The sequence below is a fragment of the Ictalurus furcatus genome, chromosome 11 (assembly GCF_023375685.1).
Source record: "Ictalurus furcatus strain D&B chromosome 11, Billie_1.0, whole genome shotgun sequence".
Taxonomy (NCBI): Eukaryota; Metazoa; Chordata; class Actinopteri; order Siluriformes; family Ictaluridae; genus Ictalurus; species Ictalurus furcatus.
In genome coordinates, this window is record NC_071265.1 from 19,976,275 (window position 1) to 19,991,996 (window position 15,722).

Below are 15,722 nucleotides of genomic sequence, written 5' to 3' on the forward strand. Positions count from 1 at the left end.
AACTGCACAGTCATCATTTTAAAGTGCACCTATTATGGTTTTTCAAATATTACCTTTCATGTGGTGTGTTATGGAGCTGTTTGTGAATGTAAAAAGTCTGCAAAGTTTTTAAAAAAATCAAAGGGCACGACGAACAGAGTTATTGACTCCCGAAAGAAAGAAGTGATTCTGAACAGCTGAAACGAGTCGTTAGTGATTCCAGACTTTACTTCCTGTACTAACCTACGTAGGTCTGTTATAAAAAGCCCCGCCTCTGGTCTTCATCGGCTGCTCGAGAACAGACGGAGCTGAAACTCGTTATAGTAGTGGGCGTTTCCTTTTTGAAACACGCTTACAGCGGACCAATCACAACAGACTGGGACGACTGACCAATCAGAGCAGAGTATGCTCTCTGAAAGGAGTTTGGAATGAATCCTTTAGAACGGATCATTGAACGAGTCGTTTGTGATACTGGGGGGAAAGGTAATGCTGCAGTTTAAATTATGAGCACAATAAAGTGTTTTTTGGCCTTGGGTGCGTGTAAATCTGTTGTATGAGACCTTTAAAACAAAACTAGACACGTATCAAAACCATAATAGGTGCGCTTTAATGGTCGAGCATTGATGTCTCCTTCGAGGACTTGGCACAATTTTATACCAAATTGTCTTGCTTGTACAGTGCTCAGCATAAAAGAGTACACCCCAACAAATGTCTCAGAAAATTATCTGACTCTTTACAATGAATACTGTCTATGGGATCTTATACAATTAAAATATTCCAGCAACTCTGGTTTATTGGTTGCAAATGAGATTAGTCATTACTGAAACTTTTTTTAACAACATGATTTTAAGACCATGGTGCAAAAATGAGTACACCCCAACGAAGCTTTTAGAAGTGAAACTTGGTAAAATGCTAATTAACTGGAATTCAACAACAGCCGAGTCTAATCAATCATCACACAGGTGGCTGCTATATTATTGACAATTAAGGGTGGTGTTTAACCTATAAAATCTCCTCCCATTCACTGCTGACAATTATGGCACCACACAGAAGAGAAATGCCACGGGTTTTGAGAAAGAAAGTAATTTCTTTACACAGTAAAGGTCAGGGCTACAAGAAAATTAACAAAGCATTGCTAAGCAGTCGGAATACAGTAGCGAAATTGATTCATTTACATTTACATATCTTCATTTAGCGGACGCTTTTATCCAAAGAGACTTACAAATGAGGAAATACAAGCAAAGTGATATATCAAGCGGAGAACAATACAAGTATTGCTACTATGCAAGATCTTTTATTGAGTTCTAGAAGAAGCAAAGTGCTCAGAGTCGAGGTGTAAGTGCCAGAGCAAGGTGTTTTTTATTTTTATTTTTTTTATAGGGGTTAGTCAAGTGTTCATGGAAGAGGTGGGTCTTTAGCTGTTTTTTGAAGATGGTGACAGATTCTGCGGTCCGGATTGAGGTTGGAAGTTCATTCTACCACCGAGGAACAGTTAGTGTGAAGGTTCTGGAAAGGGACCTTGAGCCATGCTGAGTAGGAACTAGTAAGCGTCGGTCGTTGATTGATCGCAGATTGCGTGAGGGAACGTAAACCTCAAGGAGAGTATTGAGGTAGGAGGGTGCTTTTCCAGACAAGGTCTTGTACATGAACATCAAGGCCTTGAATTTGATACGGGCAGCTACAGGAAGCCAGTGGAGGGAGATGAAGAGGGTGTGACATGGGTTCTTTTGGGCTGGTTGAAGACGAGATGTTCTGCTGCATTCTGAATCATCTGAAGGGGTTTGATGGAGCTGGCTGGGAGGCCCGAGAGTAGTGCATTGCAGTAGTCCAGTTTTGAGATGACAAGAGCCTGGACTAGTAGCCGTGTAGCCTGGTCGAATTAAAAAATTCAAAAACGATGGACTTGTGGCAAGAATTCTGAGACGTCCAGGCCGTCCGCGTAAGCGAACACCTCGAGATGAGCGTTTTGTCCTAAGAGTTGAGGAAAATCGCCAAGCAAGTTCATCACAGTTAGCTAAAGCTGTAGAAAGCCAAACTGGGTTGACTGTTTCACGTGACACGATAGGACATATGCTGCACAGGAGTGGCATGCAAGGGTGTCGTCCACGAAGGAAAGCCACTGCTAAAGCCCATGCACAAAAAAGCCCGTTTAGTATTTGCCAGGGCCCATGTTGACAAAGGTGAAGAATATTGCAACTCTATACTTTGGTTTGATGAGACAAAGGTCAGTCTTTTTGGAATTGATGGCATCTAAAATGTATGGCATTGCAAGGGGGGAAGATTACAATGAAAAATGCATGGTACCCACAGTAAAGCATGGCATTGGCAGTGTTCTTCTGTGGGGTTATGAGTGCTGCAGATGTCGGGGGAATTGCACTTCATCGACGGCATCATGAATTCACAGATGTACTGCGAAATACTGAAAGAGAAGACCCTGGGACACCGTGCACTCTTTCAACATAATAATGACCCAAAATATACATCCAAGGCCACTGCTGCATTTCTGAGGAAGAACAGGGTGAAAGTGATTCAGTGGCCAAGCATGTCACCCGACCTCAACCCAGTAGAACACCTCTGGGTTCTGAAAAGACCGTTCGAGCATCATTCTCCATCCAGCGTCCAGGCTCTGAAAGAGCTCATTCTCCAAGAATGTCCGGAAGAGTTGGTGTTATTCTTAAAATCATAGAAGCCATACAAAATATTATGTTTGGGAGAATATGTTGTAGTGTGTACATATTTTTGCAACACCTCATTTGAATAAAATGTATTATTTTCTTATCCTAATGATGTTGGTGAGCAGCCTTTTACGTTCTTAATAAAAACAAACGTTTAGTAAAACTCAGTTTTGTCAAAATTCATAATTATTCCGGTGTTCACTGAGAATTTGATGATGCCATATCCATGCAAAGATGATGCCATATCCATGCATACATCACAGAGCAGTTAGTGATCTCCTTACGACGTTCAGTGAGCGGCACGTTCAAAAAGTGTGGCGTCTCTGAGGAAGCTAAAAGTATGTTAGACTTGAAGAACACTGCAGCACTTCTGCTACCTGCGCCTCGCGTTCTTTTTGCTTTCCATGCTAGTTCTGGATTAGGTCCTGTCCCGACCGTATTGGATGTGCTTCCTTGACCCAGATGCGCGCACACATTATTTCTGATGAAATTGAGATCAGGTGTAAAATTCTCTCGATACTTCCGCGTTGTTTGAAAATGGAGTGCCAATTTTGGGGGAAAAAAAAGCACAAGACCAATTGTATTGTTTTTGCTATACATTGAAGATGTTCAGGAGACTGATGGGAGAAAGCCCCAGAACAAACAACAACAGAAAGAAGCTGCAGTACAAGCCTGGAAGAGCAACACAGAAGTAAAATGCAGCAGTTTTGGTGATTGTCAGTGGGTCATGTATTACAGTCAAGGGATAATCAACCAAATATGAAGTGTTATTTACCTTAAGACGATCTGTTCCAGTACTTTTGCTCACCTAAAAAATCGGTTGGTCTGCTGCCAAAGGTGCAATGTTTTAAGTTATTTAACAGCTGAAATTCTGATCTATCGTCTTGTATTCATCGTTTGACGTCCAAACCCAAATGTCTTCAGTGTATAGCGAAAATAAATGAATTGGCCTTGCTGTTCCAGTACTTTCGGAGGGGGCTGTATTTTCTGGCATCTCCTAGTTTACGGTGCACAGTTTGGACTTGACCATCATTTAGATGAGCACGTGTTCACACACACACTCACACCAACACAGAGCCCTTGCACGCACACAAAATATGCGACCCATAGTCATGCACGTTTACAGGATCTCAACGCGAACCAGCAATTGTTTCCAAGAATCATTCCTGCCCTCCGATTGTCATCAGGCCCAGAAAATAGAAGTTGAAGTAGTGCACGGAGATGAACACGGTAAAGTGTTTGTGGGTGTGTGTGTGTGTGTGTGTGTTAGAGAGCCAGACCTTATGCTGCCCATGCAGGGTCGTTTCTACGCATAGGCGAAGTAGATGGTCACCTAGGGCTCCAGCAGATTGGGGGTGCTGATGAGCGTCCTCACCCAACTCACCCACCTACAAGAGAGCAGCTGGCCTGGGCATTCAGGGCTGTAGTCCCGAAGACTTTTTCTTTATCCCTGAATAATTCACGTAGTGAGCAGTTTGTCGCTACGTAACTGAACGTCAGTAAAAGAAGACCGAAGTGTTGTAATTTTATATCTTCAGTGAACGAAGGCGAGATCAGTCAGACAGGGTTTACATGAAAATATGTGGAAATACTCGTGTCTTATTGGCTGACAGATCTCAGTTCTGCCAAACGCTAACTCACACAGTTAGTTGGGGGGGGGCTGATGCTGAGCAGGAAAACAAGGTGTGTAAATGTCTATATGAGTTCCAGTTTACGTGAACTTGATATGAGCAGAGCACAAGGAAAGATAATGTACTCTCCATGGCTCTGTAGCAGCTAAACCCATACAATGATCGCTTAGATGTGCCTCCCCTTGCCTAGCGTCACCAAGCTAGCCTAGTCTCGTATTAAATAGTCAAAACGTTTTCCATTTTATCGGTCTGGTAGTCCTGCAAACCGTGAGGCAAGTTTTATGATAAATCCAATTTTTTGTCTGATCATGTTATATATTGACAGGTAAATTACCACAGCTTCTTAAAAAAAAAAAAAAAAACATTTTCCTTTGGGTTATTATCTGAGCTGAGAACGTTGAGCTGGAGGACTGACTATTATTTTTCTCAAGTTTTAATATCTGTACCATTTTACTACAGTACCTGTACCATTGAGGTGGGAATTGTGGTTCATATCAAGTAGGTCCATCAGCAAGGTTTTTACAAACAGATTAGGAAAGTTTACTCAGTCACTTTGAGTAGTTTTCAACTCTCATTCATGAAATTATGGGAACATTAAGAGAACATTATGGGAATATTAAGAAAACATTATGGGAACGTTAAGAAAACATTAAGGGAACGTTAAGAAAACATTAGGGGAATGTTCTGCAAACCCATTTCCATAAAGAAAATTTTCCTGGCTAGCAAAAAACATGCCTTAAAAATGTATGTACTGGGAACCAAACGTTGTTAGCCGGGTAGAGATTTAGACGGCTTTTCCGTGGGTTTGGGGGGAGGGGGGAGGGGGTAACCAAGAGGAATCTCGCCTTGGCCGCCAAAATGGCCAGAAAATGCCCCGTGCCCATGTGTTTGCCTGTACGCGTGTGTTACTCAAGCTTGCGTCCATGTCCTTGCTCAGGCTGGTGTTGTTTAGGTTGTTTTTGAACTGGCCAGTCCAAATGAGGCCACATGGTTTCCGTGGTTACCAGCGCAGAGCCCAAACATGCTGTTTAACATGGTGGGATGTGGTGTTTATCTGTGGTTGTCTGCAAAAAACAAAACAAAAAAAACCCCCCAAAAACCAGATGACTGATTTCCACTCTCCTCAGTTTCCTTTGCTTCCACTTTCATGTGATATTTATTTTAATTTTTTAATATCACCCTTTAGCCTTCGCTTGCATTCATGCAAATGGACACAGTTGTGAACGGTGTTATCGTTTCCTTGGCAACCCTGGCTCCCCTGCGATAAAGGGGGAATGTGTGCAGCGAGACAGGGGAGTGAATGAAAGACATCGTTCATTCATGAACATTCTTTGCTCTCATTCATCGCCACTGGAGTTTAGTTCACTTCTGATTTCTGAGTCTTGTGTTACACTCACCATATGGGTTACATAACAGCAACACTGTTGCACAGTTCTGTGTGTGTGTGTGTGTGTGTGTGTGTTTATGTATATGTGTGTGTATGAGTATGTGTGTGTGTGTGTGTGTGTGTGTGTGTGTGTATATAATATAATATATATGTGTGTGTGTGTGGTTGCTGGAAAGGGTAGGGTGTGTGTGGGTGACTGGTCAGCAGTGTCACGAATTGCTGATGACGTCTTTCGGCAGTTGGGAATCCCTCCTTTGTTCTCTCTCTCTCTCTCTCTCTCTCTCTCTCTCTCTCTCTCTCTCTGTGTGTGTGTGTTTTGCTGCCTCTCGCTCTATCGCTCACATACGCACTTCCCCCTCCCTCTGGCAGCTCCTCTCTCTGCAGTATGACGTCATTACTGGAGGTTCCTCTCTCCTTGCAGCACTTGCTGTTCTGCTTCTTTCACTTACAAAGCCTCAGCCTATGTGACTTCACTTCCGAATGATACATTTTCCACCTTTTCTGTACGTGTGCCAATGTTTTGTGTGTTTATATTCATGTGTTGGTTTTTTGGTGGCAGATGGTTAGTTTCTCAGCCATGGCACTTTGTGTTTGAACCGTTCCTCACCACACAGGCACATCCTGCTGAACTGAGTGCATGAATAAAAGGATGGCCTTTAGCTTATCATATGACATTTTCTGTATCTTAAGGACACAAGTCATACAATGTCAGTCATTGAGCATATACAATACTCATTCAGTCCTGTGCAAATGTCTTTTTTTTTTCCTCTCTCTCTTTTCCCTGTGCATCTTTTTTTTTCCTCTCTGGATGACTCACTCATTAAAGTTCTCCCACTCTGTGTGCCTCCAGCAGGAGGGGTTTATGTGACTGTGCTTGGAGAACTGCAAGATGCAGGAGCACTGAGGACACACAATCTCACCATGGCGTGTCCCCCATCCCCTTCCCCTGTTTAAGAGCACCATCTGTCCAACATTTTGTCTCTGGGGCTTCAGAGTGGAGCCCCACACACCAACACACTACAGTTTCAGGTAGTGACCTTGTTTCTTATCAATAGCTGTGATTCATTACTCTGCACAAGTATATAAGCTATGCATTTGAACAGATCTCTCTCTTATTTCTGCCTCTGTTTCTCAGTCTTCTGTGTTCTTGCGTGCAGAAGGTGTGTGTGTGTGAGAGAGAGAGTTGGGTTCTAGCCTCTCTGCTGAAGGAAGATGTCTTTGGTATTGCCCCTGGATGGGGTGAGAGAGGGGGAGAGCGTGCTGGTTACTGAAACTCCTGCTGCCAGCCGCTGTAAAGGAACCTCTATCACACTGAGCAAAGACAACAACGCTGAGAACAACTGTGCAGAGCCCGATGACAACCTCGCACAAGACACACAGGTAACATCTGCTAGCATACAAACTGTCAAGGCCAGGATATCATTATGAACTTCTGTAGTAATATTACACACAGAAATCATAAACATAATCTTACCTTCTGCTCTAGAGCACACTAATATACTGTTGTATTTAGAGGTTTACCCATAACTAAGTTGGGCAGAACCTGCCGATAACCGGCTTAATCAACCGATTATAATAGTTTTTAATATTGCTACTGAATGAAAACACAATACTCAAAGTACAATAATGCTAAACTTTATTATAATTTATTTTTTTATATAAACTATTAATAAATATTGAAGTAAATAAAATATATTCAGTACTGTCTATTTTTTTTTTTTTAGTACAAACTTTGTTCTAGATTTTTTTTTAAATGTATTTTTATGACTTCTACATTATCGAGTCAGTACAAAACCATTTTAGATTCCAAAACATTAGTTTTCCAGCACAAAATTAAATGTTAAAAGAAAACCACAGCTGAAGTATAATCTCGTGTGTGAAAAACAAACCCACAAGGCATTAGTGCTATTTTTTTTTTGTTTGCCTAGAACGCACCTTTTCAAACTGCTGCTTGCGCTACGTTACAGGGCAGCATAACAAACTGAGGAAAGCTCTCTCTGCCGTCTTCCATATACATGAGCTCACAGAAGCCAATGATTGGCTAGTGCTGCTGTGATTGACAGGGAAGAGAGAGGATGCAATCCCTCCTAGCCAGAGAATACAGGATGGCTTACGACATCATCGGCAATCAAACTCACAATCTCCGGATCTGTGTGTGTGTGTGTGTGTGTGTGTGTGTGTGTGTGTGTGTGTGTGTGTGTGTAAACACTCTGCTTACAGTGCGAGTGGCTGTGGTATAACAAAAGTGCTAACTGAACAAGCAGGGATTAAAAGAAAGCACCTGGTACTAGGGATGGGCGATATCTTATCGTTTGCGATATACTGGTAGAAATTCTCCCCACAGTAAGAATTAGTCTACGCACGATAATAACGATAAAGCCTAGTCGATGAGGTATTTGTGTGCGAGACCCATTCACAGCTCACGTGCAGAGCGAACACGAGTACGGCGGAAGGCGGACGTGAAGCTGAGGAGGAGTTTATCGCTAAACGAGGAGCTACCTCTACAATCTGGAACTGGTTTAGTTACAGAAAATCACTTTTAGATCAATCTTGGTGTTTCTGAGACTCATAAGACTGCATGCAGCTGTCACTTGTAGCCAAAAACAGTGGTGAACGATGCGATATTTATATCGTCATTGATATCGTTATCGCAATAAATACCAGAAAATATCCTGATATAGTTTTACCTCCATATCGCACGTCCCTACCTGGTGCTAATTACTTAATGGCATTATTCCCATTAGACAACTTCTCTGACATGCAGGTCAGAGTGCTGGACGCTGGGATGTACATGTACATGTGATGTAAAATAGCATTCACTAAAAAATACAAATGTTCTCTCAGGGGAGCATACTGTATATACAGTATAATATATAATATACAGTACATGTTCAGTTTGTAATAAATCTCCAGCTTCTGTTCATGTACATGTTCATATCAGAATGGCTTTTATATCTCTTAAATCCATTGAACAACTCCACTGCCTTTGCTCATACCGCAGAACCCAATAGATGTGCAGTCTAGATTCCAGTCTGGCGCTACAGCAATGCAACTTGTTAATCTTCAGGTTCCATCAACATGGAGAAGTCTTGCTATAGAAGGACCCAGTTGCTGTAGCGACCTCTTGCAGATTTGCTTGTGGTCACTTTTCTTTGACATGGAAGATTTGTCGATATAAACCGTACACTGTTCAGCACAGGTGGCGGCGGCATTAACGTTCACTATCTATATTTGACTTGAGTTCATTGGTAGTGAGGAAGTTCTAGCTCATTTAAGCAGAAATGTTTGTGGTCCTGTCAAAAAAAAAAAAGATCGCAGGTATTACCCATCTGCTCGGACATATCATACACCGCCATCTCGTTCTCCAGTAGAACTTGGTTTCTTTTTGGAATGGTTGAAAATGATAGGATTGAGCGTTCCACTTAACACCGGCTCCTGTAATAAAACAAGCTACTTTAAAGCCCTCGTGGAAGGCAGACTGAGGAATTTGGGCAGAACAGCAGACTCGTCGTCACTCTAAAAAGCTCTTGCTTACATGCCGCTGAAATGTTGGCCATGTTATGGACTTGAGCTCTGGCCTTCGCACTGATGGTATGACTGTAACGCATGTGTTGCAGGATGAGCTGGAAAAGTTGTTCATCAACGCTACACATCTATAAAATCTTAATATCCAGGTCCAGGTTTATATAATAGAAATTTTCCCTTCAGCTTTTATGATGTTCCACTAATCCATTGCTAGAGAGATGCGAGTATTTGTGAGACTTTTTCTATTTATATTCGTACCTATTCTCAACCTTAAATGCAGTGAGTCTAATCACTCGTGATATGTGATCAGTTTGTCTTTGTGATCATTTTGTAATGCATAAATATTGTACAAATGTGTCCCTATCTTTCATTTGAGAACTGTTAAATGTCCTGTATTTGAGTGTTGTATGAACAGAGATGTATTTGTCATTAGAAGTGATCTAAAAGCGTTTTTCTTTTTTTTTTTCTTTCCCGACAACGTACCACAGAAACGCTGTCAAAACCATGGCCATAGCAGGAAAAGAGCCAAGGTAAACACTGCTGCATGATGTACTGTTGGGCGGCTGTGGCTCAGGTGGTAGAGCGGGTTGTCCACTAATCACAGGGTTGGCGGTTTGACCCCTGGCCCACATGCGCCCACATGCCGAAGTGTCCTTGGGCAAGACACTGAACCCTGAACAGTGAAACAGTGTAAAATGCTTTCTAGAAATACTAAGGTTAAAAAAAAGGTGCTATATAAATGCAGACCATTTAATGTAGTACCATGTTGCCGTGAATGGTGTTTGTTAATCCTCCTGGAAAAATTCCAAGTGTGGCGGTGGAAAGACCACACACACACACACACACACACACACACACACACACACACACACAAACATTTCAGGGAGCTATGACTCGCAGGCTTTAGATGCGAGTGTGAATTAAATGTGTGTTTCCCCACATCATTCACTGTGTTCATTTGAGAAAACGTTGTTTTTTTTTTTATGCATAGAAAATGTCTTCAAAAACTTCTAAATATGGAAGAGTTGAGATTTAAGTGCTTTTTGTTGATGTGTTCATTCTCTCAGTCCAATGCCAAGCTGAAGCTGGTGAGGAGTCTAGCAGTGTGCGAGGAGTCCTCAGGCATGTTTTCTACCGATGGACCTGCCGAGAGCCAGGTACTACACCATACCTCACCAGCCCTTCTAGAAGAGTTTCACTCTGTCCTGCGTAATTGTGTACCGATTTATTTTCTTTTTTCTCTTGCCATTCGTATTATAAACTCTTTAGGATATTATTCAGCTCCACATCAGCTGTCCGTCAGACAAAGAGGAAGAGAAGTCTTCTAAAGATGAGTATGAGAGCGAGGAAAGGGAGAAGGACAAAACTCCACACAAGATGCTCTCACGTGGTAAGAGGTCCTGAGAGTGTGTGTGTGTGTGTGTGTGTGTGTTTTAAAGGTCACTCTTTCAAATTCACTAAGCAACTTCTACTGTTACCTCATCTCCCGCATCTCTGAGATCAACTACCACATCTCAAAAACATCAACGTACCTACCTGTGCCCACTGTGACAAGGCTCCAGTTGTGTAGAATTAACGTTGTGCCAAAAGTATTGAACGCAACTTTTTTTCAAGAAAGTGATTATTGATGACCTTAATCCGGCTAAAGTCATACTCGAAGTAAACACATCAAATTAAGTCATGTGGAGTATTCCTGTTTTAGTCGCATTATCCACTTGCGTAACAGACATGTTAATCTGTTTAACACCTTAATCACACTATTAACGTCGTGCGGGAGTTTTCACCGCATTTTGTGACAGGACACGTACACACACGACAGTGCTCAACCGTTTAACGGTAAACAAGAGAGCACGGCTGCGTCCGAAACCCCGTACTTACCTACTGTAAAGTAGGTATAATACATGTATTTCTATGTACTATATAGTAGGTAAGTACGTGGTTTTGGACACAGCCCACAGATTCAAGCAGTCGTCTGTTTGGACGTACAGCATGACAAATAATTAACCGCACTTGAAGCTTTCATAAAATTAAAAATAAAACACCCAAAACTGTATACGGTACCATAACGAAGACCAACTGTATGTGGATACGTGAAATTCTGGAGGGAACGTTGGACAGCGTGGAGTGGGGACGTAATGACGTTTGATGTTAATCGAGCTATGTTCTGTAACATGTAAAACCTGAAAATGAAAGGAATAGTCTAAAAGCGACTCATGTAAACACCTTAATCACAATATCATCTTATTCAGAATAAGGTCAATAATTAGATTACTGCTGTCCATGTAAACGTAATCATTGAGAGAGAAGAAAAACCCTATGAAGCTGAAAAACATCCAGAAGATTATTCTAGCACAAATCTCTTATGTGGGCGGGGCTTAACACTGATTTACTCTCATTGGCTAGTGAGATTTGGATCGACAGCTCGAGTGTCCAGCTGAGGCGGAGGGTGATGATATCGATGATGAAAACGCACTCCATGCCGCTCCTGAGAGCTCATCTGGGGGAAAAAACATAGGAGACTATATATGAGACTCGTATGAGATTACCCAAACCTCAAATATTAATTATGAACTAATATACTGACTAAATAAGTAAGTAATCTCCACTACAAAATATAAACACTATAACTATACAGAGAACCGCATCCAGAACGCTCTCCAAAATTCACAACACTGAAGTCTCTACTTCCTGGTCAGGGAGCTGTCGATCCAAATCTCACCAGCCAATCAGAGTAAATCGCTGTTAAGCCCCGCCCACACGAGCGATTTGTGCCCGAATGGCGAACGTAAACTTGAGGAGTGAAAACGAAAGCTATGGCAGCGCATTCGTAAACCACGATTAGCGAAACCTAAGCTTGGGAAACTGTTAAAGAACGCTTTGTTATTATTTAAAGACCACGTTACTGAGTTCACCGTTTTCAGTTTCAGACTGTTTTTCTTCTCTCATTGTATATTTTTGTTATGTTCTTGAAAAGTTACGTTCAATATGTTTGGCACAGATTCCATACAATTGTGGACACTTGAATATTAATTGTTGACGAGGTCTGATCTGAACTCTTCGAAGTGTTTCTGCCCATTTCGAAGAGAAACACGTAACATTAGTATGTATTACTAATAGCAGACAGTTGGGGAGCCAATAGATACAGCTTGCGTTCACGGTAAGACAAGGTATTAACAGACCAGGTTTGGTCTAGGCTGTTTATTGCAATAGGAGCATTTGAACAGATCATTTGAGCAGCTGAGCTCTGATGTTCCTTAATGAACACTTGGAAAGCACTCGGGATATCCTAATGACCAGACTGGTTAGTTCTCCGGTCACTTCCAGTGTAACAGAGAGTTGTTTACCCTGAGGAGGACCCACTCCTACAGGCCTTGACATTCCTTATTTATTTCAGTTGGATTGCTTGCAAATTGCGTGCTGCTCCAATTAAAATCACCTCTCGCTTTTGAGGATGCAAAATCTAGATATTGACATGGTGTCCTGTTTTCCTCCTTCCTGCAGACTCCAGTCAGGAGTACACCGACTCCACAGGCATCGACGTGCATGAATTCTTGGTGAACACACTGAAAAACAACCCCAGGTACAAATGACACAACACATGCAGCGCAGCACGGTCTAAACCTCAAACTGATGCCTCAGAGTGTGTGACTGCAACTTATCACCGTGAACTGTTTAGCTTTGGAGTAAACTGTTGTCTTATGGTGCAGTATGTAAGGAATGACGCACTTTGGGACGATGGGCGGTGTGTTGTGCTCTGACGAGAATGGACTTGCTGTTAGGTATTTTCTAGGAATGCAGCGAAATGAAAATTCTTGGTCGAAGCCGAAACCGAATATAAAGAAAAACTTGGCTGAAAGCCGATGGCCGAAACCGAACACGTTTTTTTTTGCGTTTTTTCCATTTATTTTGACATTTTTTCACCATTGCATAAATTAAATAATCAAAATGTGCTTTTTACCATTTTGTCTTGCTTTTCAAAGAAAAAAATCAATTACAAAAACTACAATTTCAAAATATTTATTTAACACTGAACATTTTTTTTTCCATTCCAGCAGGCATAGGCTACCAACAAGGCACAGTATAACTTTAAATAAATAAATGAGTAAAATAAAAATATTTTTATGTGGTCATCTTTGAGCCCCCCTTGAATAGCCTATGTTAGGACTGTAACTGACTGCTGAAAGAATGTAACACTCTGTAGCCTACAACTAAAAAGTGCATTGACAAGAGTGGAAAAAAATGGTTCTATTCGGTTCTATACGGCTGATTATATTGGGGATATATACCGCTCACGTCCCTGTACACCTCGCGGAGTATTATAGTAGATATAGTATAGTTAGATACGTTGTTAATGTTATGTTCCTTTTAAATAAATACGTCTTTACCTGCTTCCGTACTCTACTCCCTTACGTCTCGCGACGTGACAAAATACTCCGGAACAGAAATAAAACAAACGTGCACGTGTCCACAGTAAACAATGTCACGGTTGTCAACATCTGAAGAGCATGCGCTCGTGCACGTAGCACGTGCACGCGTGAGCGCGCTGCCGGAAGTGGAGGTCATGAAATTCGCGCATCTCATTCTGGTTGCTAGGCTATTTGGCGCGTCATCAAACACGTCATTGTTCGGTCAAATTTATTCGGCCTCTTCACAAAATAATTTCAGTTGCCGAACATTCGGTGCATCCCTAGTATTTTCCAATAACAGCCTTATACCACAGAAATGTTGTATTTATTGAAGAATATGTCACACTTGATATCTGTGTATAGTTATATTTAATGTTGGTTAGTTCCCATTAACATTTGCATATCATAACATTACAGCAGCTATAAACACGTCTGTGTAAGCTGTTACTAAAGAAACAGTAACCTATTGGAAGGAGTGCATTAATATAAACCTGGTAGCTGGCACGCATGTCAGAAGTGTAATGTACATAGAAAATGAATCAACCTTCTGATCGATCCGATTCAAGCATTCAACAGTGCTGTCATCTAACTTTTTGTGTGTATTTATATATATATTTATTTATTTATTGTATAATAATGATTGTTTGCAGGTTATGGTTAGACACATTCTGTTGTCAAATGCTGGCTCAAATTTAGCCTATTACCCAAAAACACTTAAAATTCAACATAGAAGCCAATACTCACATCTACCTCTGAGCCCAGTTGGAGATAGAAAAAAAGACACCAGCCGTGAGTGAGAAGAAGCAAGGGTCCAGCTTTATTGGTTCCGTTCCACCACACGAGATCCACACCGATGAGAATTCTCAGAAGTGATCCGATACCCTGAGCTTAAGCTCCAGTATTTATTCTGTGTTTACACAGTAAATAACCCATATGTTTCAAGAAGACTATATCAATACCAATAGAGTTAAAAAAGAGCTGATCTACCTTACTATTATGTTAAAAAAAAAGGCTATTCCACTTACCAATAGCTCAAAAAACAGGGCTTTTCAACTTACACATAGAATCAAAACCAGGGGTTTTCAAATTACACATAGAATCAAAACCAGGGGTTTTCAAATTACACATAGAATCAAAACCAGGGGTTTTCAAATAACCCATAGAATCAAAACCAAGGGTTTTCGAATAACCCATAGAATCAAAAGTGGAGAGACAAAACAATCTAGAGTGACCTTGGTCTTACTATTATCTCGCGGGGGGGGGCAGCTTGACTCAGCTACCCTTATAAATGGCTCCTCATGGTTTTCTCTTAAAATTAAGGCCTTAACTCTAAAGTGTGAATCCAATTCGTCAATTTCCGCCTAATACCGCTTCTGTGTGTCTAGGTGCCTGTCGTCATTTTTCCTTCTCTCCTTTACTGGAGGGGCTGGATTTGAATCTGACCATTCTTCCCTCTTCTCACCTGTCAGTCCGCCCTACTCTCAGTGGTCTCCTTATTTCACCTTTGCTGACTATCCCATGTCCCCAGGACACACCCCATTTTCTTCCCCCTACTGCTCTCCTCAAGATTACGCACCCACCAGTCCTGTGAATTATCAATAAAATTACATATTACTCATACTAGGTCTCCCTCATGTTTATTTTATGTCATTTTTATCCACAACACAAACCATACACTGTTTATGTATGTAGATATTCCTATACATATGTTTTATGAAGATTTATGAAGATCTGTTAGTCCTTTGTTATTTCTTCTTTACTGACCTGTCTCTTGTCATCCTTTACTCGCTGTGGCAGGGACAGAATGATGCTGCTGAAGCTGGAACAAGATATACTGGAGTTTATCAATGATGATAAGTGAGTGTTTGTGTGTGTGCTTGCTGTGTTGCTCACATGGGCTACAGAGGTATTTACCAATGTGGTACTTTGTTGCTCAACAAGTCAATAAGGTCATTATTGAAACTGAAAAACATGGGTGACGTGCAGAGGTGTTAAAGTGTGTGTGTGTATGTACAAGGTCGCAATCAAAATAATTCAACCCCCATTGCAAATCAGGTTTATTGTCAAAACTTTCTGCTGTTTGCAGTGAACAAATCAAACAAAGTCAATTGAAATAGTA

The 15,722-nt window shown here is 41.3% G+C and overlaps 1 protein-coding gene across 1 annotated transcript in view; it reads left to right on the forward strand.

Annotated features, from left to right (window-relative positions):
* Positions 1–15,722, forward strand: part of LOC128614448 (R3H domain-containing protein 2) — an 82,807-nt gene that overhangs the window by 37,472 nt on the left and 29,613 nt on the right. The window contains exons 2-8 of the mRNA XM_053635729.1: positions 6,523–6,701; positions 6,808–7,052; positions 9,686–9,727; positions 10,265–10,354; positions 10,467–10,587; positions 12,699–12,777; positions 15,401–15,460. Coding sequence (XP_053491704.1) covers positions 6,885–7,052; positions 9,686–9,727; positions 10,265–10,354; positions 10,467–10,587; positions 12,699–12,777; positions 15,401–15,460 — 560 coding nt within the window. The 5' untranslated portion in view covers positions 6,523–6,701; positions 6,808–6,884. The remainder of the gene's footprint in view (positions 1–6,522; positions 6,702–6,807; positions 7,053–9,685; positions 9,728–10,264; positions 10,355–10,466; positions 10,588–12,698; positions 12,778–15,400; positions 15,461–15,722) is intronic.